Genomic DNA, 25,007 nt, shown 5'->3' with positions numbered 1-25,007 from the left:
GTGTCGGTCGATGGCAGTCACAGATACGCGATGTTGGTTCGCTGTACTTCAGGGGATGCACCTTTCCTGATCGGGCTAAGCGTGTCACGCCTCGCCATGTGACGGCTGGCGGGTTCCTGAGCCACTCCATGTCGGCCTAACTACGTAACTATGCTCCTTTTAAAATATGGTACACATATTTAAATACATGCTTTCGTTTCAACAATAAAATACAATTACATGTTCCTTTGACGGCACCCTAACCCTGTTTGTTCCCATCATTCTGCCGTACCGAGATCCAGATGGTCAATCTTCTTCTCTTCTTCCGTATCTGCCGATTTGCAGTCACAAGCGAACTTGAGGCGAAAATCGGCTGGCAGGAGCGTTTCAAGAGCCTCTAATGCTTTCTCGCTCGCTCTTAATCTTGCGTATTCGCTTGAGCTTCCCACCGTTTCTCCCAAAGATACGCCGTGTACCATCACGGCGGCGAGAATCATCGGCTGCTCTGAGCTCGTCGTGGGAATCGGGCCATGCTTCACACAATAGTGCTTGCATCCGTAAACTTGGGCCAGCCGGTGGTGCAGGTACGTCTATAGCCCGTTTAGCTACTATGCGATAGTGATATAGTGATCGGAATGTCTTACCGTCGGCTGCCTGTTTGCGAATGTGTCATACAATGACATGTCCACGAAGTACGGCAGGAGGTGGGTGTTAAAAAATTTCTCGATCACGGTATAATTAAAGCCTGAGTCTACAAAAATTGCTGCAATGTATGCTTCGAGTATATCTGAAAGACACTATATCATTTTGCCATCAGTTAGGGCATGAGCCACATTGTGGGTTTTTGATCAAACATACCTTTGGGGAGTCCTTGGTATGCAACCAGTAATCCATAATCCCATCGCTTTCGGCTTCTGCGCTCTGTATTTCTTCCGCGTAGCGAGTGATCTGCCCCTGGATGGGGCCGTCGGCGTGGTTAAGATGCCGGTGTAGTCCTAGATGCACCGCCAGGGCCCCAAGAAACTTGTTTGACACCATCGCCATCTTCCAACAGACATTAGTATTGTGCAGCTTCTCAGTGGCGTGTTACTACTTACCTTATGCTCTGTGAGCCATTGTGGGTTCTTTTGAGGGAAACGATGGTACAAGTGCTCAACACACACCATATCAAGGAGTGCGTCGCCTAGGAATTCAAGACGCTGGTAGCATGGCACCCTGGACCTTTGGTGTGGAACAGATGAATGGGTGAATGCGGAGCAGAGCAATAAAGGAGACTTGAACTGGTAGCCGAGCTTCTTAAATATCTGCCGAGCGGTATCAAGCTCCCATCCGTTTGGCGTATTGTCTTGCCATACTGGCTTTGTGTAGGACGAAAAATAATCCGCCCAAGATGTCGCCGTATGGGTTACTGTGAGCGTATCATTTCTGACGAAACAAGTGACGGCACGGACAGCCATATCGAAGCGATGATCCTTGCCCCCTGATAGCAGTGCAGCTGCAATGAGTGCTTCACAAACATCTGCGATTGTCTTTGGTGCAAGTTTATGGCTACTTTCCGATCTGAGGTACTTGGTGAAGTCCCGACCATGGAGAAGGCGAGGACCTGTGGGAAACCATGTATGTCTGATACCCATGTGTCAGTCATAATTACGCATCAGATTTCAAGACTACAACATACCGAGAAAATCCACGACTGCGAATGTACTCGTACAGCAGAATGCCTGTAGCCGCGTCAAACAAGTTCTTGTTGCAGATGAGGCACATTCGATAGACGTGGTAGTCGTACTCATTGTCATCTGGTCTCTGGCAGTAAAGCGCAATTGACGTGGCCATCTTGAGGAAGGTGTCACCCATAAACTCTAGACGCTCGTAATTCTTGCCCATGCCTCGCTGGACATGGCTTTGCTCCGCACCTTGCTCCTCGGCATTGTCACAGTCTTTGGTGAAGGCCTCCAAAGCATAATCTAACCTTATATCAAGGCCCAAATGTTGGCAACCCTCCCGCACAGTCAAGTATGACTCGATTCTGCTAATGATGGCAGGGAAGGCCAAGCATGATGTTACTGTTGACAAAGGGATCTAGTTTGGTGTCAAAGATGAGATGTGAGACTTCAGTCATGTATAGCGCACAACTTACGGCAGAAAGCATCACTACCTCTGGACATACAACACATAATTTGTGATCTGATCTCTCTTCCTCAGATGCTTTATCCAGGAAATTTCTTCGGAGTGAAACCATTTCCGCTTGCAAAACTGGCTGATTCCAGCTGCAATGGTCTAAGAAAAGGGACCGGGCTTCCTTGCCGAGACTCAGTGAGTAGTTCAGAATGTTCTGCATGTTCGCGTCTCGGCGGCGTGGCACGTGGTCAGGTGGGGTGTCTGAAGGACGCAAGTTGCGATCAACTAGAAGTGGGAAGTAGCGGTATTTCCCACTCCATGGGTCGTACAAAAATCGCTCTAAAAGAGATTCTGGGTCCATATCTTCCGACCATTTCCATTCACGGTGCTCCTCAACGAAGCTCAACACTTTCCAGTCTATGATTGTGGTCGGCAACTCAGTAGGGTCAATCGGATCGGTGTCTTGGCGAGCAGGGGCGAGCCAATACGGAAATGTCTCAGGCACAGAGTCAAAGGTCTTATGGAATACGTCGCGAAAAACAGAAACTGTAAAATCATTGAAGGAGGCAATCTGTGGAGAGCTGACCGCAATAGGGCTCTCGATACAGACCGTCTGGATCATAGTTTCAATGTCATCGTCCAGGTAAAGAGGAAATCTCGGGAAGGTGGGGAGCTGCTCTCGGGTTAGTAGGATCAGATTTGCATGTGTTCGGGTCAGTGGCTTTGATGGGCTAAAACAGATCACTATGGCATAGAGCAATATTGGAATAGTTCCAATCTGATAGGTCCAGAGGGAGGGCTTGCAGCGCCTGTCGTACTCGTGCTGGTTCTTCGAGTCGATTGCTAATTTGGTATTTCGCATGGTAGGTAAGTGCCTGTGATAGACAGGCCTGAAATGGCCATCTAACAGGTTGTTCTTCCGGAGTAACATGCAAGTGTCAAATGCTGCCGAGCCTTTGGCCATGGCCTTACTTGATTCCAAGGCACCTATCACTCCTCTGATAGGTGACATCTCAGGAAGTATGACCTCGCAGATAAACTTCTCTGCGTTCGAAACCATGGCGTAGCTGACGTGGGCGCAATCGGGATTTTGATTCGGATTCTGATTCCGATTCTTATCTTTCGCCTGGTACTTCAAGGATGCTGCATATCGCCCCAGAATGTCAATTGCGTGTCCGTAAGTCAGTTTTGCTCCAGTAGATAGAATGGTGTAGGTCCTCTTCCCTTTTTGCCTCCCAAGAACTGTTTGTAGGTCGACGTCATAGTCAGGTCCACGCAGCAACCGATCTTTAGGGAGTGTCTTGCAGAATGATCTCATGAGGATCTCCGAATCACGTACTTCCTGCACCCGTCTCTTGTGGATCTCATTGTCTGCTTCAATCATGATCGCATAAGTGGAGTTGGCGTGTCGTGCACGTCCCCGGCTCTGGATATATTGAATGAGCGTATTGTAGAGATCGAACCTCACAACGAGATTACAATCCGGAATATCGAGACCTTCTTCAGCGACAGCTGTCGCAAACAAACAGTTGATATTTCCGTCCTGGAAATTACCCCTAACCTCAAATTGGCGACGATACGTGACGTTTCCGGTGATTTCTGACTTTCGAACTCCAACCAGGATTCCAGGGCGAAGATTGGGAATATTCAACACCTCACAAAGTCGCAGCAAAGCCTTCGCGGTATTTCGCCGCTCTGTGAAAACAATGCACTTCTTGCGGTCTGATGCGCTAAAGTGTTGTACCAATCTTTCGAGGAGGAGTTGAACTTTCGGGCTCAGCTGGCCTGGCTCCCACGGGTGCTGAATTGGGTGGTTTTTCAACATTTCGCAAGCCTCTCGGACACTCGCGAGGTCTTTCCCAGTCTGTTCGGTGCCATGAATGTCTGACTCCGGATGCTTGCCCGCATTGCTTTCGAGTTGGGGTATCACGTCCTCCTTCAGCGCTTGGATCCATACCTGATCAGCACACCACTTTCCCAGCTCTGACGTAGCTGCCCAGGCAAATTGAAAGAGATATTTTAATTCTTTCATGTTTCCAAAGTTCTCTTCCAGTTCAACAAATATTTTTGTTTTAAATGGTGGGTCAAGCTTCGGATGGATCCATGTTTCCTCGCATGGCCGGTTCACGAATTGGCGGAGCAGTGTCAGATTTGCAGTGGTGGCAATCCGACTATCTAAAAGAAGTTCAAGCTGTCTGTATGGAGTAACTATAAGCTCTTGGTCCTTCAATGATGGAAAAGTTCTTACGCCGCTGCCTCGGTCATCTTGGCTTTTCCATCAACCGGAGAGGCCGTCATCCCAAATATCCTAGGGCGTACAGTCCGGTCGACCTTGAAGTAAGACTCACGGATGATGCTATTAACTATCAGGCACGTGCTCACATACATAGCTCATAACAATAAAGCTCACCGTGCATAAGGGTGGTCCTTCTTCGTATGGTGGGCTTCGTCAAAGATCAAAAGGTTGATCTGACTCATCTTTATGAAGCCATTGAGAAGGCACTGAGTGAGGATCTCCCCGGTGCAGACAATGACCATGTTCTTGGAGAAGTAATCATCCCAAGTATTTTGGTCCCAGAGGTCTGAGCCCATCGCACCAAAAATGTGCGCCACATTCTGGTTAAGGTTGTTCTGTAAGACAGCCGTCTGTTGGAACACAAGAGTCACACTGTGAGCCTATTTCGCTTTAGTAATGAATTTTCTTACAAATTTATAATAGATATACCAAGAAAAAGGCTATACGAGGAGCCTTGCCATCTTCACGATCAATCAGCTCTTGCTGCAAGATGTGTTTGAGCAGTAGTACTGCAATCAGGGTCTTCCCAGATCCTGATACTGAAGTTAGCTTTCTTTCTTGATCTAGTTGGACATACGGTGATGTTATACCCGTGTCTAGCACGGCGATCGTGTTCTCAGCCTTTGCCCGCTCAAACAGCTCGATCTGGTACACACGAGGGTCCAGATTCCCCCGGCCAATATCCTGCTTCTTGAGCATCCGAGCAATGTTGAGTTGTGTGTCCCATGACCCAGACATCTCGGGCTTCTCGATTGTGCTAGGGTCACGCTGTGCGTATTGTGTGAGCCTGCCTACCAGTCAGCCTTAGGTGAGCGATTACAACTTTCATTTGATTTCTTACAAGTGTTCAAACTGAGCATCTTCAATTTGCTGGCGGCGAGAATGATTCATTATGGCGACCTTACTCTCGAGCTTTCCCTTGGATTCATCAGAGGAACTTGGCCTTGGCTCTCCCCAGGCATCTGAAGGCGACATGGTTATTGTCGGTGCTCTCTTGTACGGTATATGATCTGATATGTTTTGGATGTTTTCGTAGTTGTCAGCTTGTAGAGAAAGAGGTGTTTGGTAAGGGTGAAAGGGAAAGTAAGAGGAAGGAGCATGCAGCAGCGTCCGTATTTATATTTGATGAGAATTCTCGAATTCTGCGATGTGTCTGCTGGCAGCTACGAGCTATGAGGAGATAATCAGCCAACTGAGCCGAGGCAGCAATGAGAGCCTGAAACAGAATTCATCTCTCAATTAATCAAATAGTCAATAGTAAGGCCTCACTCCGCCATAGTCGATGCCACCAGCGATAAGATGGAGCTCCCTCTTATCGCGTCTTATCGCCTCGCCAAAACTCCCGCCGAAATCGCGGGGACACAAGAGCCCCTCCGAGATTCAATTTCTCTGGTCCAGCTCGACAATCATCATGGAAGAATCTCAGAGTCTTCGGTCCCTGTTTGTATCTGCGAAGGATGAGAAGACGGTACTAGAGTCAAGGGGAGACACTCATACCGCGACCTATCGGGACGCTGTCAATGCAGCGATCGCCAAATTCCAAGAGTGTCAGCGACAGGTCAGCCTCCTGTCACTGTTCAGCTCAAACGAGTCGCTGGAGGATGTGTCAACAGGCGATATCCAGTGAGCTTCGCTCAACCTTGTCATGCGGTTATCATTGGGCTGATCCTTGTCTGTTAGGTATATGTCGTTGGAATATCACCTTGCCGAACTCTCACAGCGAGGTCCGACTACTGATCGCGAAGCTGTCCTCCGGCGCGCCTTAGACCAATACGAGAGATTCCTTACACGTCTTGACGAATACGAGTTACTCTCAGCTGGAGATAAGAAGCTGTTTGAACAATACATGGCTAACCCGTCCACCTTCACCCTCGCACCCATGAATGATGCCGCAGCCCGGCGGGATGTCAAAGTGAGACGCTTTAGGGAAGAGAAGGAAATGAAGCAAAAGCTAGAGGTCTGTTTGAAATTCTATTGGATTACTTCTTCCTTCGTGCTGACGCGATGTGAAGTACCTTACCCGCAATGAAGGGCGACTCCAAAGCGACGACGATGATACCCGTCGACTTTATTTGGCTGAGCTTCAACTCTATATACACCAGACCTTCCAAGCGTTGGATTTATTGATGCAAGAACTATCAATGCTCTCTGCCGTGCGCAATGCCCCTGTGCCCGTGCAACCACCTACAGATGACCCGAGACAACGAAGCAACCTGGGCGGAGTGAACTACTCAGACCGTCTGGACCCATCTCTGTCACAACTTCTTAACGGTGGGCGAAATGGACCACTGCTGAACAGTAAAGGCAAGCCAATGCAACCTTTCACATTGCTCGACCGTCGCACGCAGCTGCAGCAAGGCGTGTTCCGTTCCGGCCATAATCTCCCGACTATGACGATTGATGAGTACCTGGAAGAAGAGCACCGCAGGGGTAACGTGCTCCAGGGGGGAGAACAGTCTGGTATGCAGCCAGAGATTGATGAGGATGACCTGGAGAAGGCAGACCAAGAGACCATGAAAGCCCGCGCCTGGGACGAATACGTGGAGGCAAATCCCAAGGGATCCGGCAACACGTTGAACCGCGGGTGAAGAGGGGCGGCTGTCTGAACTGGTGAGGGATTGATATGATATTTTCTATTCCATGAAAACATAGGTATATACGGTGTTGTTAGTTTGGGGTGAAACTCTTCGATGCATGCATCCATGGCCATCTGGGTCCAACTGGAAATCTACTACCAAGTCAATCCACTGCTTTGTACTGGGGACATAAGACGAGATCGTCAATTTCATACATTTTCAACGGGGTATCTACCATATGATACGTATTGCTTCAGACTATTACAATCATTTTGTTCAGCTGGACAGACTCTCCTTGACCACCTTTTTGCGCTGGATCTCCTCGAGAATCGCGCCAGCACCCTCTTCAACCAAGGCCTTGGCCACAGTAACACCGAAAGCCTCTGCACTCTCGGTTGAATCCACATCGCCGTCAATTTCCACCTGTGCACACTGCTTGCCATCCACGCTGACGACAACAGAGCGCATGCGCAGCTTCTTGGACCCTTCAACAGTCTTAACCCACTCACTCTCGACACCCAATGGCGCACTACAGCCACCTTCAAGGGTTCGTAACAGACTACGCTCCGCTAGACAGGCGTATGTGGTTTCCTGGTGACCGATCTTGTTCAACATGACCTGCAAGAAAGAATCCTCTTTCCGGATCTCAATGCCCAGGGCACCTTGTCCGACGGCATACAGCATTCCACTGCTCTTCGAATCCAGGTACTGTGTGATGCGATGCCCAAGGTCCAGGCGCAGCAGACCAGCCGCGGCCAGAATGATGCAGGTGAAGGGGCTGTCTTCCGCATCCAGTTTAGCCAGGCGGGTGCCGATATTGCCACGTACATCGAGGACCTTGAGATGAGGGTATTTACGAGCCAATTGGGCCGTTCGGCGGATTGAGGAGGTGCCGACGACCGAGCCTGCGGGGATCTCCGCCAAGCTCTTGTATGGTAGCCCTTGCTTCACGACGAGCACGTCTCTGCTATCCTCGCGGGGCATCATCGGGCCCAGTGTGCAGGTAGAGGGGAGGAGGGTGGGGACATCTAATAACGATTGAGAATGTATGAGCGCATTGAACAAGTCCAATGTGGGGAATAAAATTGCCCTTACCTTTGAGGGAGTGAACGATAAAATCGACCTGTCCAGCGATCATCAATTCCTCCAACTCTTCGGTCCACAGGTTCTTGGTGGTAAAATCGCGCAGCGCAATTTTGGTGTTGAGGTCGCCGGCGGTCTCCTTGGAAAAGATCTTGAAGTCATAGTCGGGGTGTGTTTTCTTGAGGGCAGCGCACACCAGCTCCGTCTGCTCCAAGGCGAGCTTGGATTTGCGCGTGCCAATGGTGAAGGAAGTCTTGGTGGCGGGGGTGGGGGCAGCCATATTGGGTTGAGGGGGGAAAGGTGGCAAAGAATAAGGAGAAGATCAGACGATACGCGAGTCGTGCCAAGCAGGAAAGTAGTGCCTCGTGAAAGGGAAAGCAAGCCGAGGAATTTGGCCGAGGACAAGACGAAACGGTCGAGGAAGTGGAGGAACGTATAACTCGGCCGGAGGAGCGTGGAAGGACTCCGATCACGGGACACGGTCGCGACCGGAGAGGGTCACGCCAGCACACCACGACAACATTTCGATGCAGGATCGTGGGGATCGTGGGGAGAAGGAGGTGCTAAGCAAGTCTATCTATAAAGCCATCGCTGCAATATTATCAAGTGACCGTACAAGAGACACCCCGGCTGTGTCTAGCTGTATGGAGTTCCCCAGTGGATCGGCGGCCTGACGTACTGTAGCACTAACCTCGGCTACGGGTCGTGGAGATTACGAGACATGCGACTCGCCCTTATCGCCTCCCCCGGACTTGAGCTAAAGTGACGCTGGCTGCAGAGGGTTCTGGAACCACAACTCCTCCGCTCTTCTCTTCTTCCCTTCTTCCCCCTGATCATCACTCTGTGTTATCCCAACTTGACTATCACTGCCTCGCATCCTTTCCTTTCCTCCCATTTTCCCTGTTCGTGTGGCCCTATCGCTGGATTTTTGCCACCATTCGATCCCCCCGGGCTGTTCATCATGGCATCCAACAGCGGTAGAGCCACCAAGCTCCCTCTGGTGCCTCTGTCCAAGGGCTCCGTTTTGCTCCCGGGAGTTACTCTCCGCATCCCAGTCTCTAACCGCCCAGATCTGACCAACCTACTGTCATCACTGGTGGACCGGCCTTCCAAGCGCGAGGGCAACACGATTACCTTCGGATGTATTCCGCTGAGCTCTCAGTTCCTCAGTCGCGATGGACAGCAACTTCTAGAAGGGGATGAATCGGATGATGATAGAAGGGAGGAGTACGACGCAATCGATGCTGGCCAGGCGCGCAAGGATGACCTGTTTCGATACGGCACGGTTGGTAAGGTGATCGGTGTCCAGCGCCGCGCCTATGCCGAGCCGTTCCTGTTGGTCCAAGGCGCTCAGCGATTCACTGTTAAGAAGATCATCAAGGATCGACCATTTTTCGAGGCGGAGGTGTATCTTCATGATGAAAGCAGTAGGTCCCCCTCCCCCCACAGCACCTATCCCGATGACCTTGAGTCAAGAACACCTGGGCTAAACATTTATTTATTAGCATCATCGATGCACGGCGATTCCAAAGCCGCGGAATTGTTCCAACAATTGCGACAGCTTTCCCGCGAGCTTCTTACTCTACTACGCCTATCCTCGTTGCTCTCCGCCGCCTCGAACCGTCTGTCGCCACTTGTGGCGCGCAAATTCGAACTCTATATCTCGAAAACTGAAATAGGACAAGCGGGGAAACTCGCCGATTTCATGGCCGACGTCTCCGATGCAAGCTTCGAAGAGAAGCTGCGGATATTGGCCTCGTTCGATGTGAAGGAGCGACTGGAGCGTGTGGTAGAGATATTGACCCGCCAAGCTCAGCATATCAAGAGCAGCGTGAAGGTGACCTCTATCACGACAACCTCATTCCCACCCAACTCGAATGTTGATATTGGCCAGATCGATCCTCGGGAGCGCGAGATACTGGCAAGACGTGCGATGCAGGGACTGTCGGGTCTCACGCCTCCTGGACCGGCGGGTGGTCGTGGCAACGATAACGAAGAGAAGGAGCCGAATGAGGTTGATGAGCTGGCCCAAAAGCTGATAGATGCGCAGCTCAGTCCGGAGGCTCAAAAGGTTGCGGATAAAGAACTCAAGCGTCTGCGCAAGATGAACCCGGCCAACGCTGAATACGGCGTTTGCCGTACATACTTGGAGAATCTGGCTGAGATCCCATGGGCCAAGGTCACCGAGGATCAGTTAGGCCCGGATACACTGAAGCTAGCCCGCAAGCAGCTTGATGAAGATCACTATGGCTTGGAGCGGATCAAAAAGAGATTACTGGAATACCTGGCAGTGCTGCGATTGAAGCAGACCACGAATGAGAATGTGGAGCGGCAAATTACTGGTCTCACAAAGGACCTAGATGCTGCATCCCATGGGGATCTCGAGAAAGACGTCCCTTTGATCTCGGAGGCCGATCGGGTGGCGCTGGAGACCCGTTTGGAGATCTTGAAGACGAAGCGCACGACTGACAGGTCCCCAATTCTGCTCCTTGTTGGTCCCCCAGGTACCGGCAAGACCAGCTTGGCCAGGTCTGTCGCTGCTTCTCTTGGTCGCAAATTCCACCGTATCTCTCTTGGTGGTGTCCGCGACGAGGCCGAGATCCGCGGTCACCGACGGACCTACGTCGCCGCTATGCCTGGTCTGATCGTCAATGGATTGAAGAAGGTTGGTGTCGCCAACCCAGTCTTCTTGCTTGACGAGATTGACAAGGTTGGCGGTGCCAACTTCCAGGGAGATCCCTCTGCGGCGATGCTGGAAGTCCTGGACCCTGAGCAGAACCACACCTTCACTGATCACTATATCAACATCCCCATTGATTTGAGCAAGGTGCTTTTCCTCGCCACCGCCAACTCCCTGGATACCATTCCGGCACCTCTGCTCGACCGCATGGAGACTATCTCGCTCTCCGGATACACCACCGTTGAGAAGCGGCATATCGCCAAGCGCCACCTGATACCCAAACAGGTGCGAGCCAACGGCTTGGCGGATGGACAAATTAATCTGTCCGACGAGGTCATCGACAAGACCATCACGTCATACACCCGTGAATCTGGTGTCCGTAACCTGGAGCGCGAGCTTGGCTCAATCTGCCGCTACAAAGCCGTCCAGTTTGCTGACGCCGGTGACGCCGATCGTCGGGATGAGTATAATCCGGCGGTGACCCTCGAGGACCTAGAGGAAATCTTGGGTATCGAGCGCTTCGAAGAAGAGGTCGCCGAGAAGCACGGCCGACCTGGCGTCGTCACTGGTCTTGTTGCCTACTCCACCGGCGGCCAGGGCAGTATCCTCTTCATCGAGGTGGCCGACATGCCTGGTAATGGACGCGTCCAGCTCACAGGCAAGCTGGGTGATGTTCTCAAGGAGTCTGTTGAGGTGGCTCTGACCTGGGTGAAGGCTCACTCGTTCGAGCTGGGACTCACCCACGACCCCAACGAGGATATCATGAAGAGCCGCAGTCTGCACGTCCACTGCCCCTCGGGTGCCATTCCTAAGGATGGCCCTTCGGCTGGTCTCGCCCATACCATGGCTCTCATCTCCTTGTTCACCAACAAGGCCGTCCCGCCGCAAATTGCCATGACTGGCGAGATCTCGCTTCGAGGCCGTGTGATGCCTGTCGGAGGAATCAAGGAGAAGCTTATCGGTGCTCTGCGGGCGGGTGTGAAGACTGTGCTGCTGCCGTACCCGAACCGTAAGGATGTTAAGGATGTGCCCAAGGAGGTCAGTGAGGGTCTGGAGATCGTCTACGTCCAGTAAGTCACATTCCTATCTCTACCACCAACCTCAATTCTAACATATCCTTGCAGGCACATCTGGGAAGCACTCCGTCATGTCTGGCCGGATGCACACTGGCCTGGCCAGCACCACATGAACTTTGTCGAGAGCCGCCTGTAGACAGCTCTCTCAATCTCTGATACTAGTGCGAAGCTCACCGTCACTTGTTTCCTCGATTCCTTGTCGCTTTTTGTCTCCGTTCTTCCAGCCTCTTTCAAGTCCAATCTTTCTGCATAGCGTGATATTGGCCCCAGTGGCTAACGTTGACCGTAACTAATCTTTGTGACTTTACGATGCAGTTATGCAGTCAAGACTTCCCATGTTTATATCCATCAAATACGAATTGCTCTTTAGATATACAGTATGCGCAACTACACTTCCATTTAGATTATTTGCGTGTATTTCAAAGCCATTGAAAGAAAATGGGGCTTGAATATTGAGATCTATAGAATGCGACCTCAGGGTGATATAATACAAGATAGGCCCAATGACAGTATGGGAAAATACAAGAACACCGATTTTTCAAATCAGAATAGCCAGACACCCAACCCGAGGCATTAATCACGACTTCGACAGCCACTTAGGGACCGGAGAACTCTTCCCTGTCCTCGCGACCTCCTTATGCGCGAAGTCCAGGCCCAATACCTTCCAGGTTGGCCGCCACTCCTCGGTATTCTTCTTCAGCTCCTTCGCCTGCTCCTCGTATGCCTTGCGCAGGTCGGTATCGGGCTGCTCGGCCGCATTGGGCCCATCCTGCTGCTTCTTCTGCATCTTCCTTTGCCACTTCTCGCCGGCATCCCAGGAGCTCTTCTCCCACCTGTTTGAAAAGAAGGCAATTCGTTAGCAAAGTACACTTGATACTATAGATCGCAAGCACTAGTCGATAATTGTGCCGACGGTGCGCAAATCCATCACATGGGATGGTAAAAGAGACCACATACGGGCTTAGATCCTTCGGCTCTTCGGGGTAAACGAAGGGCTCGCGCAGTTCAACGGTCATCCGCTTCTGCGCCTGCGGCCGCCGCCATGGTCCAATGTTCCGTCCATCCCGGGTCATACGGGTGATGGGCTGCTGCTCGATGTAGCTTCGGACGCTGACGACGCCGACACCATACAGGTTCTGGAGGTAGTCGCGCAGGTCGAGCTTGTTGAAGTTGAGGGGGACGCGGAACTGGGCATAGCGGGGGGAGAGGAAGGGAGTTCGGACAAGAGAGATGACGAATTCAGGCCTGTAATTGAAGTCAGATTAGCACAGGGTCCCTGACCTAGAGGCTGTGGCTGTATAGCCAGAGATTTGACGATGCCGATCAACCGCCCGGGGAAATCTTGAAATTTGATGAGCGGGTTGGGCGTCGTGGGAGTTGACGTACAGGAAGACCTGTTTGCGCTGTGATGGCGGCACGAAGGAATTCTTCGCTGCCTTCGGAATTGCGACTGCTCGGCGCACCATTGTGACGAAGATGCGGTTGTTGGTGGTGGACGAAGATCGGACTGTCGGAGCGCTGTCTATCTTTTGCTGCGTCCAAACTGCGTGCGTGGCCGCACCGCCCGCCGTACAACACACTCTCTAGCCGACCAGGTCGTCAAAGATCAAAATTGTGATATGATAGGTAATTCTGGACTTATTGAAATTTCCATGGTAATAGAAAACTCATTCCCGGGGCGTATGTCTCGTAGAGTGCTCCTTGTACACACCTAAGGTAACTTTGGCAGGCCATGAGGTTTAAACATTCGTTCAACTTTGGCTCTAAATATACTTCTAATAGCAGTTTGAAACCACGCCCGTACCCCGTGGCTTGTACATGCTGCACCACCATCAATAAGAAATATGGGAAAATGAAGAAGCAAGAAATTCGAGAACCACAAAATATCACTTTGGTTTTCGGCCTTTGAATCGGCGGAGTATGGCAATCACCGCCCGAACGGTCTCTAGTCCCTTGAGGTGAATGCTTCACCATTGATGATACCCACGAACTAATGGCAAGACATCAAGAGGGAGAACAGGTCAGAGTGCATGAGAGCAAATAGGAACGAGAAAGGGAAATGGCAGTTGGACACTATTGAAGTATTACCTACTTGCTTTCATCAATCGGGCCACGACAAATCTGTCTCAGACATTGGCCCTATCTTTTAGGATCCCATCTATGCCTTTCTTCATCTAATCCAAATCGGGTAAAGGCTCGGAATAATGCCAACCAAGGCATTCAATATGCAATAAAGGGCTTATATTACAGTCTAGAGGTATCATTCATGGTCATTAAAGCACGATCTCGGATCTCACTCATTGCCCCGATGATCCCGAAACATGCAGCGCCTCTAATCGTTTAGAGCTTTCATCCACGTCTGTACTGCTTTGCTCAGGCTGTTCCTCCTCCTCCGCCTCTTCCTCTTCTTCAGAGCCGGACTCCTCTTCTTCGTCGTCGTCCTCCTCCTCATCCTCGAGATCATCTCTGGGAGCACCTGCGTCCCCATCTACGCCGACTTCCTTCATATAGTTCTCCAGCTCGCGCGCCATCTTCCTCGAGAAGCCAGACGCCTCAACCTCCACATCCAGTCGTTTACCAGGGTTCCTCAGGAAGTTCTTCCTGGCATCGGAAAAGAATGGGCCAGGCGCATCGCTCACGAAGTGGAACTTCCGTTGGAAGTAGCGCTTGATACAGTTGACATCACGGTCGAAATACATCTCGGCATTGGCATGATCAATGGAGACCATCTGCGGGAAATCGATGATCACCGGTTCCAGCCTGACGTTCTCATCAGACTCATCAGCCTCCGCATCGGCAGGAGCCTTTCCTTTGCCACTGGGGTCTGCAATTTCCTTAATCAAGATGTTGAACTCATTGAAATCACCGTGAATAAGACCGAACCGCGCCAGCTCCAGAATGATCTCCATCAATTCCGAATACAGCGATGCAGGATGAGGGACCTTGGAGATTTGGCGGAGGGGGAAAGCATCAATTAGACCCATAACAATGGTATGGCGGTTCTGGGCGATGGGCTCGGGGACCGAAAACCCGTTCTCCCGAAGTGCTTTCATGAACGCAAATTCCTTCATTGCCGCCAACCGAGACATGTACATCCAGGAGCCCGTGTTGCGGTGTCGGAGATAATCGCGATTCGTCTTGACGGTACGGAAAGAGATACGGCCGAGGCGATGAATTTTCAGGATGCGCTGAGCTCCGCTGCTGTCTGCGACCACGACGATATCAGACTCCTTGCCCACGCCGATCTGATTGCCGACTGAGTAGACCACTTTCTGTTTCTGGTGCGCATTCAGCGCCAAGTAGTCGAGACCGCCGTAAGTAAGTCGATAGCCATCGTCTGCAGATATAGTAAACGGTTTTAGTCGCAGATCAAGAATGATGAAAGGATGGAAAACAATGGCGTACACTTCGCATTCTTCACTTTTGCGATCAGGTTGATCTTGGCCAGATTCGAGATAGCCCGGTGCACCCCGCTGCCCCCGCGAAGGCCCGAAAGCTGAGAAATCAACGGGGTTGGAACAACTTCATGGTTACGGCTTCCGGCTTCCACCTAAGGAAACAAATCCTGATTAGCTATCTGCGCAGAGGATCGGAGGCCCACTGCTGGGAAGCATGGCGGGTGGAGGGGTTGAGAGTACCCCCTGGAGCACCCTGAAATCCTCGGAGGTGAGATATCGAATTGCCTTGGCGTCGAGCTTCATCGTCAAATACGCCCAGGAGAATAAACGACCAGAATATTCGAAACGTCTAGGAAAACGCGCTGGACTTGACTGAGAAGGAAGATGCGGAGAGGAAAAAAGTGATAAGCTCATAGCCCTAAGCCCTATTTCCTAATATGGAAATTGCCAATATGGGGACCTTGGTCCAACATCATCGCCACCCGATCTAATTATGAGATGAAGTGCCCAAAGGTTCTTGAATACCTTAATGCAATGGTTCTGAAATAGTAAAGTCCATCTTTCTACTAGAAGATAAAGAACAGGGCCCCTATGATCGAGAAGATGTAGTCTACATGAGAATTCCCAGTGGACGCAGCCTGTCCAAGCCGGCCGATACCGATATAACCAAATGCAAGAGGGGGTAAAAAAAGTCGATGCTATTCCTCAGTCGTTCTGAATACATTAGATCCAACGATAACCCGACCACAATACTGAGACCCGCTGGTGGCGGGCAATGGAGGAAGATCGGGGAACATCTCATTTAGATTATTCTGGGGCTACCCAGTCGGGGTTCTGGACATATTGTTAGTGGGGGGTCAGTTAGGGAAAATGTTGGACAAGAGTTTACCTTGCGCAGAATAACCAAGCCCTCCAGGATGCCACTGAGAGGGAGATACTGTTCATCCTCCAGCTCAGCCCTCTCGCCATAAGACAGGAGCACTGGTGTGCTCTGGGTCTGCCAACCGGTGATGGTCTTGGGACGACCGGCCTGACCAACGACGTCCACGGCCTGACCAACCCGAACATTAACGCTGAGGGGTTGCAGGTCTTCATCGAGGGTGACGAGGAAGCGAGGGAACATGGCGGTGATGAGGAAGTAGAGCAGGTAGTGGTGTTCGGCAAGGATGAATTGCTTGGCGTCAATCAGAGACACCAGGACAGTCAGAAGGCCGGCGGCCGAAACCCGCGAGAGAACCTGTCGGTCGGTGTGGAAGGGGTTGAGTGTCATCGTACCCTTGCCCATGTGCAGGAGACCCTGAGCGATGCGCACCATGAACAAGGAGTTCTGGTCGCGGTGGTAGTAGCTAGCCAACTGCCGCAGGAGCTGAGCCAGACGGGCGTTGTTGGTACCAGCACCGCAGAGACCCATGGCGAAGATGGCGTTAATAGCAACATCGTTGTCATTGTCGTGACTGTACCGAGACAGGGTATCGTAAACCTTCATCTGGGGGTTACTGGGGCTGACAAGACCCATCGCGAGGGGCACGGCCCGACGGATGTTGCTGGAGCCGTAGTGCATGAGGTGGCCGAACTGGCGGAGAATCATGTCTTGGCCAACATCCTCACCCATGGCGATAAGTGAAAGACCCAGCACAGCGTAAGATTGAACAAGCTCATCGCCCTTGTTCTCTTCCTTCTCCTCAATGATGTCATTGCAGATGTGAAGAAGCTCCTGCAACTTGAGAACGGTTCCAGTGCCCGCCCAGGCGCAAACAGAGGCAAGGACGGAAGTGGGCTTGGCCATCGGGTGATCAACAGCCTTGAGGATGTCGAGGATAACATCAACTTCCTCCTGCCGACCGAAGTAGAGCAGGGCCAGACCCAGGGCCATAAACCGAGTCCACTTGTCCTTAAGCTGCTTCTGACGCTCCTCGTCCATCAGCGTGGTGGCAATGGCCTCGCTGACCTGATGATTTGACGATCCGACGAAAATGAGACCCAATGAAACTGCTGCCATGGCAGAAAGCTGCATGTCCAGCGAGGTATCTTCCACAATTGGAAGCAGAATCTCGAGTAGCTCTTCCTTGTTAGAGCCGGCATATGCCAGACCAAGACCCATGATGGAAGCAACCCGCATCGGCACATTCTTTGCCTCAAGGTTGTCCGGATCACTCAAGAGAGCAAGGGCGGGATCGGAGTCGAGACGGACACCGGAGTTCAAAATACCGATGGCGAGCAAAGCACCGGCTTTGACCTGGTCCTCCTGCGCGTATGTGAACTTATCGATCTTGTCCAGTCCATCCTCAACATCCCGGTGTAACAGCATACCCAAGGACGCAGTGGTCGAGAGCATGCCATCGTCCTTGGTCTTCCACACCCATGGCCCCTTCTCTCCTTCAACAAGCATCATCTTATCATTACCAAATCCGGCATTAGCGAACGAGTTGACGAAAGCGCTGGCTAAGTTGTGTCGTGCTGAATCGAGGTTGGTGAGACCGGCACCGCGGCTGCTCTCGAGATGTGTCTTGTAAATGTCTTCGGGCATCTTCGGGTCCAAGATGTTAAGCTCTTTTCCGAGGGACTTGAAGTGCTTCGGGATAGAGGTGTTGTTCAAGCAATCATTAAGAGCCTCGCCCTCCTCGTCCTCGGCAGGCAAATCAAGCCAGATCTGTTGACGGGAGACCAGGAATGCCATCTGCTTCTTCAGAGCCTTGTCATCAGTAGCATTTATGTCGCTTTTGATGAGGTCGATGTCATTCAGTCGGATAGCGAGCACAATAGCTTGCGACAGTTTGTTGTAGCGGACATAGATCTCGTGGGCTGTTCGGAGGAATTGCTGGTCCTCAGGGTAGGTCAGGAGGTTGACCATACTGACCATATACAAGCAGACACGGGCATATGTGTTTTCGTCGACAAATCGCGGGATTTCCTCAATAATTTCCATCTCGCTCAGCAGATCCACGGCATCGGCCTCGGCGTTATGACTCAAGAAGTAGGGTACCAGCGAGAGTACAAGATCCACCAAATCCTGAGTGTCCTTGTCTGAATTCAGCCGGTTCTGATATTCCTGTCCGATCTCCAGCGCCAGGTGTCGAATATATTCGTGACCCCATGAGCCAAGGTCCTCGGACTTGGCCAACAGGCGGTACTTGAGTGTTTCCAACTTCTCCTCATCACCGTAGGTCATACCGAGCACGGATAGCGTATCAGCCAGCGAGTCCTAAGGGGGAAAAAGGAAATGTCAGATTCTATAGGTTGTAGATGGCTGAAAGTGCCCAGATTTACCTTGACAGATCCCGCTGTCCACTTCTCGTACAGCTCTGCGAGTTCATCGTAATGCGGACGGAGGAATTTGAGAGGCTTCGGAACGGCGGTCATAGAAGATGTAGAGGTCTTGATGAAGTTCTTGATTGCGTCCAAGGCAGGTCCGTAGAGGGAGGTGTCCGGCTCCTATTGCAAGCTGATGTTAGCATCAACGTCATCGTGTACATCAAGCTGAGACAAGGGAATCGTCGCACCTTTAACCGCTCAACAAGCATCTCAAGCTCTTCCTTCAATTGTTGGTCCTCCTCGCTGAGCTCATCTTTAAAGACTGTCAGCATTCAATCCAGACACCGAGGGTGCATTGCAGAGGCCACATGCTCTCCGCTCCACGACCCGTTGCCGGGTGGTTGCCATGACCTACCTTCTTTGGGCTCCTCATCCTTCTTCTTCCCCTCAGCAGGGGCCTTCTCGTCCTTTTGAGGCTTCTTGCCGTTCAGCTCGCGAACATCATCAACCTTGCCCTTGCCCTTGTCGGCGGAGGTTGACCGTTCGCCCTCGTTCGCCATCTCTGACGGTGTCTGGCGACCAGGTCGGATTGGTATCAAAGGGGCGTGTCGAAGGTTCAAGGATCAAGAGACAAGATATGCAGCGACACAATGAGAAACAGGAATATAATCCTGCAGATGGCGGGTGTGATGCAGTGGATTGTTAGCTGGTGATGGAAGCGCAGAGAGCTCTCGGGCTGGTGCAGCTTCCGGATTATGTAATCCCGCCAAGCGCTCGTCATTGTTTTGCCTGGATGGGGTCTCCGCTGGTCAGCATCCTTCGACAAGGGAGTGAATATCGTTACGGTTGGAAAGATTCCAAATTCTAGATAAGATTTATTCGAAGAAATTCATCCGCATTAAGCTAGTCCTATCCTAAGCATACCAACGCCAGATGTGCAAGATGCAGACAGATGTCTCAGATGATGTAGCCATTTCAGGGCTTTCCATGTCCATAAATCATTCTTCAAGACAGAAAAGAGGTGCGGAGGGGTCATCGACCTGTTGGCTTTCTTCAGAACAATGTCCATATCGAACCCGGAATATCCTGGCGTAGTCCATGGTCTGCTTCTGTAGCGTCTCCTCTGCCAGCCGCTCCCCATTATAAGATAGTAAAGGGATTGACTCGACATCAGAAAGTCCCAATTCAAAGGCGTCGAGGAGAGGGAGAATGGTAGATGCACGATCAAGCGGCTTCTCTGCCGACAACCCTCTGATAGCAGTGGTTGCAGGCGGGATCGGGTGCTTGATTTCTGTACCCGATTGATCCTCACTATTTGTGCCACTAGGGGTGTGCGTAAATTCTTCCGGGGGATGGTACAGGTCAGTATGTACGGTCGCTAGGGACGCGGCCGTGCGACCTGGAAATGAGGGATAGAGAAGATAGTAACCCTTGGCTCGCATCATTTCCAGTAGGTATTCCATGAAAGCTGGATATTTCAAGGAAATCAATTTTTCATGAGAAGGAATATGAGAATCTCTCTCCGAGGAAGCAAGACGGCTGGAAAGGAAAGAATGGAACTCGCTCCATTTGTCCCCGAAGTACAGTGCCGCATTGCTATTTGGTGCTTGCCAGAGGAAAGAGGGAATATATTGCCCGCCTCCCTGTGTCTGAGCTGGTGGTTCCAAAGATGTCGGAGTGAGTGGCTCCGTGTCAGAAGTAGGCTTGACAGAGGGCAGTTCCAGTGAAATACCCAAGAGCTTCGATGCCACACGCTGCGCCCGAGAAGACTGCTTGTAGAACAGGATGCTGTACTTGAGGTAATGATAGAATGATGGTGCCAGCTCCGTTTGAGGGGACAGCAGGAGCATATGCGACACCTTCGGATTCAAAGGGTAGAAGCTTTCCACGGTGCGCAGGGAAGACTCAGCCGGGTCCATGTAGTGGGGTTGGATACGGCGCCGCAGAGTGATACGCCCTGCCAGCTGAGACAGTCCATTCAAATCTTGTAAGCTAGCAAGCAACTCGGGGTCTACCCAAGCTGGAAGTTCGACTGTCAAGCTGGGTTTGGTTCCCAGATAGTCAGCGGCATCCAATGACCGAATGAGTCGAATCAAGGAGCTTGATGATTCGGATGCATGGACAACCATCTCAACGTGGATTTCATTCCATGCTAAGGAAAGGAGTCAGCATATTGAAAACCGAGCCTTTCTTGGATCCGAACTACCTTGAAGAGCAGTGCTATCAATATGAACCATCCACATGAGATTTATTGACGAAGCAGGGAGGGCAATGTGAGGAATTCCCGATGCCAGACTATGCGCTTGAACTCCATTCCAGAAGAAAGGTGTTTCCCAGTCCTGTCTTTGTGTGATTACGACCTCTGGAGCAATATGCATTCGAAGGACCTCAAGTCCTCCGCCCACCGACCGCTCCATACGCGCGTCAGTGGATTCGCCTGCGCGGTCCGGCCGACTGTCTGTTTGAAGGATCAGCACTGTGGTATGGTTTACTATCAAGAAGTGCTGGTTCACAAACCATGCCACGTCATTGGACACTCAAGGTCGCTAATCGCGTTTACCTGTTTGATGCCATCAATAGACACCTCCTCTTTCCCCATCAAGACAAAATGGACGTGATTCAGCCCCTTTGCAGCCATTCCACATGCCATTGGCAACATATCTGAAACGCTATGGAGGCTCGATGCGGCAAACATTACTGCATGGCTAGCCATATTCCCTGGGTGCTTTTCGCGGGGGAGGGATTGGGCCAACTCGTAGAATTTGACCTTCCCATCATACAAAGCTCCCGCCTTGTCATTTGGTAAAATCTGTGCTTTCGGTATAGGAAGTGACTGCACAGATCCCGATGGAGACGGAGGTTTTGGGTGTTTAAGGCTCGCAATCGTCGGGTTGTATCGCTCGACAGCGGGAGCCAAATCATCGGGCATATGCTTGAAGAATTGGTAGAGAAGGAAAAGAGCTAAAACTGCAAGCAGAAGACGCCGAGGACGAGGGATCCTCGAATTTGAGAGGAGACGAAATCGAGTTTGTCTTTGTTCGGAAAATTGGTGATCATCATCCTTCTTGCCGAGCTCCTCATCGACCCGCAAGGGCATCTTTGAAGGCGCCATGGTGCGCAGACACAGGCGCCGTAGTATCCAAAGCAGCCAACCGTAGCATTAGGATGAATTATTTCCCAGATTAGGCTGCTTGGGATGCGGCCAGCATGAATAGCTCAAGCAAAGGGAGGAAAGAGGCGTTAGGAAAGGTCTCCACAAGCAATGATATCAGTCGCGCTTATCGGCTTATCGCACCTCTGGCTCCGCGTTTCTTCTCCACGCCCACGACGCCAGCACGCGCCACAGCGTCTTTATCAACATGGAGGGGGAGATGGACGTCGATGCACCCGACAATCGGGGCACAAAACGCCCTGTAGAAGACCCAGATGTCTCTCAACCTTCTCAGCCAAAGCGAATCAAGGTAGGGAAGGACTGGCCGATCGTCTCCGTTCGCGGTATAAGGTCATTATTAAATAAGTGAATCTTGCAGGCCCTTGATCCAGATGTCGTCAACAAAATCGCAGCCGGAGAGATTATTGTTGCGCCGATGCATGCGTTGAAGGAGCTGATCGAAAACGCCGTTGATGCGGGCTCCACGTCGATCGAGGTCCTCGTCAAGGATGGAGGGTTGAAGCTTCTGCAGATTACGGACAATGGACATGGCATTGATGTGAGTCGGTGTGGATTTCATGGCTCTATAGTTAGGGAGGAAACATTATTTGCTGACATTATCTAGCGTGACGATCTCCCCATCCTCTGCGAACGATTCACGACGTCCAAACTCAAGGCATTCGAGGACCTCACTTCGATCGGCACATACGGTTTCCGCGGCGAAGCGCTAGCAAGTATTAGCCACATTGCCCACCTGACGGTTACAACGAAGACTGCTGGGTCTAGCTGTGCCTGGAGGGCACATTATGGCGATGGGAAGCTGGTTCCGGCGAAGCCAGGCCAGCCTGCTGCACCCAAGGCTACTGCGGGACGAGGAGGGACACAGATAACAGTGAGTTATATTGGTCTTGCTGACCAGGTGTGTATAGTTCTGATCCAAGAACCAGGTGGAAGATTTATTCTACAATATTCCTACTCGTCGACGCGCCTTTCGCTCGGCAAGTGAGGAGTACGCCAAGATCCTCGACGTTGTTGGCAGGTACGCGGTACACTGCTCCGGAGTCGCTTTCTCATGCCGCAAGCATGGTGATTCCGGAGTTAGTGTATCAACTCCATCTAGTGCTAACACGATCGATCGGATCCGCCAAATTCACGGTAGTGCGGTCGCCAACGAGGTCGTTGAATTCGAGGTCTCGGACAATAAACTCGGGTTTCGTGCATCGGGGCTTGCTACCAACGCCAACTACCACGTCAAGAAGACCACTATCCTCCTCTTCATCAACCACCGCGCTGTCGAATCGACCGCTATCAAGCGTGCCGTGGAACAGACTTACTCTGCATTCTTACCAAAGGGCGGCCATCCTTTCGTGTATCTCGACTTGGAGATTGAGCCTAGCCGCGTCGATGTCAACGTCCACCCAACAAAGAGGGAGGTGAACTTTTTGAATGAGGATGAAATCACTGAGATGGTATGTGACGAGATCAGATCCAAGCTCGCGCAAGTCGATTCGAGCCGAGTATTTCTCACGCAGAGTCTCCTCCCCGGAGTACCGACTATCGAAACACTCCAATCTCCATCCAAGGATGGCACTTCAGGGGAAAAAGCAGCAGCAACCCCCAAGACCCCTGCAACAGCCAAACGCCCATACGAAAATAACCTGGTCCGGACAGACTCGAAAGTCCGCAAAATCACCTCCATGCTCACTTCAGCCCCCATTTCTTCCCCTTCTCACCCAGGTACATCCACCGAGCCCGGCATCCCGCCACCTTCCATTCTAGACGATGGTCTACAGTACGAAACTATAGACCGCCAACCGCTCCGCATTGCCCTTACGTCCGTCAAGAATCTCCGCAGCTCTGTACGCGCCACCATGCACAACACATTAACTGAGATGTTCGCCTCACACACGTACGTCGGCCTCGTGGATGAGAGACGCCGCCTTGCAGCCATCCAATCCGGCGTGAAACTGTACCTAGTAGATTACGGGCTCGCATGCAACGAATTCTTCTACCAAATCGGGCTAACAGACTTCGGGAACTTCGGCGTGATCAGATTGGATCCGCCACCAAAGTTGGTAGATCTACTTCAGATCGCAGTCGACGCAGAGATGCAGGAACAGGGGAGCGGGAATGACGACGACGCAGCGAGTATTCTCACCAACGCCGCGGAGCTCATCTCCCGCACGCTTGTCGAGCGGCGGGAGATGCTCGACGAGTACTTTTCGATGAAAGTTAGTGAGGCAGGGGAGTTGCTTACGATCCCACTTCTGTTAAAGGGGTATGTTCCATCGCTAGGGAAACTGCCGCGCTTTTTGCTCCGTTTGGGACCGTATGTGGATTGGACGGGCGAGGAGGAGTGCTTCCGGACATTTTTACGCGAGCTGGCTGCTTTTTACACGCCGGAGCAACTCCCCGTTCCTGCGTCGCAGGCATCAAAGGATGCTCCGGCGAACCCTGCTGCCGAGGCAGGACAAGGAGCAAACGAAGGCAATCCGGGTGGCTCAGTTACCGAAGATGAGGACCCGATGATTCAAGCACGTCGGGTACAAATGATGCGGATGTTGGAGTATGCCGTATTTCCGGCTCTCCGCGCACGACTGGTTGCTACATCACGCATGCTCAAGGGGGTAGTTGAGGTTGCGGATCTGAAGGGCCTTTACAGAGTATTTGAGCGGTGCTGAACACATCCCAGTACGAGAGCCTAATTTATCGAATCCCAAATATAACGAGCAAGCCGAGGAGAAAGAAAGTAAGCTCCAGATAGGTAGATTTGACATAAGAAGATAATTTCTGTGGTCCTGGTTATTGACCACGCTTGCCCATTCCCACAATCAATAACACATGTGTCCCTAACCCAGTACAAGAAAAGATGAGAAAAAAAAATAGTCTTGAACCAGATGGATGCGGTCTCAAACGAGATGGGACTGTGATCGTGGGCCAAAAATGCCCCGCAAGCCCCTTTTCAGTATGGCTGATCGCCCGATATTCTTAGCCTCGGACAAATTAAAGTAAAATGGAGAACCCAGAAAATATTCCACGACCCGTAGCCAGATGCGCAGTATAAAAAAAACACTGGACCGACAAGGTTTAGGAAAAAAACGAACAAGTAAAACGTGGGTGGGCCAGAAATGGTAGAACTGGAAAACGCCATGGAGAAAAAAAGTAGACAATAAAATCGTAGAATCGCATCGCATCGCATCGCCCACATGGGTTGTTGAAACGTTCCTATTATCCCATTCCGTATAATCCGCAAAACGCCAAGTACTCGACTGTGAAAACTAAGTCTGAAAATCATCCCTCGGTCGTAGAAAGTCGTGCGTCAAATCGTTCAACATAACAAAGAAAAGTCCTGCATAGCCTGCAAGGAAGTATAAAGAGGAGGGGGATAAACCCGGGCC

The 25,007-nt window shown here is 51.4% G+C and overlaps 9 protein-coding genes across 9 annotated transcripts; 3 read left to right on the top strand and 6 right to left on the bottom strand.

Moving 5' to 3' along the window:
• Positions 1–257: 257 nt before the first annotated feature.
• N7482_006981 (uncharacterized protein) lies at positions 258–5,368 on the bottom strand (the record flags this gene model as incomplete). Its single annotated transcript, XM_056689106.1, has 11 exons — positions 258–569; positions 624–776; positions 838–1,023; positions 1,077–1,602; positions 1,658–2,058; positions 2,117–4,292; positions 4,346–4,453; positions 4,508–4,773; positions 4,823–4,926; positions 4,984–5,180; positions 5,235–5,368. The coding sequence occupies 11 exons, from the start codon at positions 5,366–5,368 to the stop codon at positions 258–260; spliced, it is 4,563 nt and encodes a 1,520-aa protein (XP_056541535.1).
• Positions 5,369–5,675: 307 nt separating this feature from the next.
• On the top strand, positions 5,676–6,981 carry N7482_006980 (IGBP1/TAP42 family protein; the record flags this gene model as incomplete). The annotated part of the gene is made up of 3 exons (XM_056689105.1): positions 5,676–6,016; positions 6,074–6,350; positions 6,406–6,981. 3 exons carry the CDS (start codon positions 5,676–5,678, stop codon positions 6,979–6,981), a joined length of 1,194 nt encoding a protein of 397 aa, XP_056541534.1.
• Positions 6,982–7,245: 264 nt separating this feature from the next.
• Positions 7,246–8,332, bottom strand: N7482_006979 (porphobilinogen deaminase; the record flags this gene model as incomplete). Its single annotated transcript, XM_056689104.1, has 2 exons — positions 7,246–7,997; positions 8,065–8,332. 2 exons carry the CDS (start codon positions 8,330–8,332, stop codon positions 7,246–7,248), a joined length of 1,020 nt encoding a protein of 339 aa, XP_056541533.1.
• Positions 8,333–9,013: 681 nt separating this feature from the next.
• N7482_006978 (putative LON domain serine protease) lies at positions 9,014–11,944 on the top strand (the record flags this gene model as incomplete). The annotated part of the gene is made up of 2 exons (XM_056689103.1): positions 9,014–11,802; positions 11,857–11,944. 2 exons carry the CDS (start codon positions 9,014–9,016, stop codon positions 11,942–11,944), a joined length of 2,877 nt encoding a protein of 958 aa, XP_056541532.1.
• Positions 11,945–12,385: 441 nt separating this feature from the next.
• On the bottom strand, positions 12,386–13,274 carry N7482_006977 (mitochondrial 54S ribosomal protein uL23m; the record flags this gene model as incomplete). The annotated part of the gene is made up of 3 exons (XM_056689102.1): positions 12,386–12,641; positions 12,766–13,053; positions 13,195–13,274. 3 exons carry the CDS (start codon positions 13,272–13,274, stop codon positions 12,386–12,388), a joined length of 624 nt encoding a protein of 207 aa, XP_056541531.1.
• An 831-nt stretch (positions 13,275–14,105) lies between these two features.
• On the bottom strand, positions 14,106–15,509 carry N7482_006976 (protein kinase RIO2; the record flags this gene model as incomplete). Its single annotated transcript, XM_056689101.1, has 3 exons — positions 14,106–15,145; positions 15,214–15,358; positions 15,447–15,509. The coding sequence occupies 3 exons, from the start codon at positions 15,507–15,509 to the stop codon at positions 14,106–14,108; spliced, it is 1,248 nt and encodes a 415-aa protein (XP_056541530.1).
• Positions 15,510–16,013: 504 nt separating this feature from the next.
• N7482_006975 (proteasome regulatory particle base subunit RPN1) lies at positions 16,014–19,018 on the bottom strand (the record flags this gene model as incomplete). Its single annotated transcript, XM_056689100.1, has 5 exons — positions 16,014–16,040; positions 16,096–18,408; positions 18,474–18,638; positions 18,707–18,771; positions 18,874–19,018. The coding sequence occupies 5 exons, from the start codon at positions 19,016–19,018 to the stop codon at positions 16,014–16,016; spliced, it is 2,715 nt and encodes a 904-aa protein (XP_056541529.1).
• A 438-nt stretch (positions 19,019–19,456) lies between these two features.
• N7482_006974 (uncharacterized protein) lies at positions 19,457–21,570 on the bottom strand (the record flags this gene model as incomplete). The annotated part of the gene is made up of 3 exons (XM_056689099.1): positions 19,457–20,610; positions 20,665–20,916; positions 20,976–21,570. The coding sequence occupies 3 exons, from the start codon at positions 21,568–21,570 to the stop codon at positions 19,457–19,459; spliced, it is 2,001 nt and encodes a 666-aa protein (XP_056541528.1).
• A 247-nt stretch (positions 21,571–21,817) lies between these two features.
• Positions 21,818–24,290, top strand: N7482_006973 (mismatch repair ATPase MLH1; the record flags this gene model as incomplete). The annotated part of the gene is made up of 4 exons (XM_056689098.1): positions 21,818–21,919; positions 21,989–22,168; positions 22,235–22,501; positions 22,557–24,290. 4 exons carry the CDS (start codon positions 21,818–21,820, stop codon positions 24,288–24,290), a joined length of 2,283 nt encoding a protein of 760 aa, XP_056541527.1.
• Positions 24,291–25,007: the final 717 nt, after the last annotated feature.

This window comes from Penicillium canariense, assembly GCF_028826845.1.
Source record: "Penicillium canariense strain IBT 26290 chromosome Unknown utg000004l_segment0_segment0, whole genome shotgun sequence".
NCBI classification, from domain to species: Eukaryota; Fungi; Ascomycota; class Eurotiomycetes; order Eurotiales; family Aspergillaceae; genus Penicillium; species Penicillium canariense.
The sequence above is the reverse complement of the archived record's forward strand: the minus strand, read 5'-3'. Positions and strand labels throughout refer to the sequence as shown.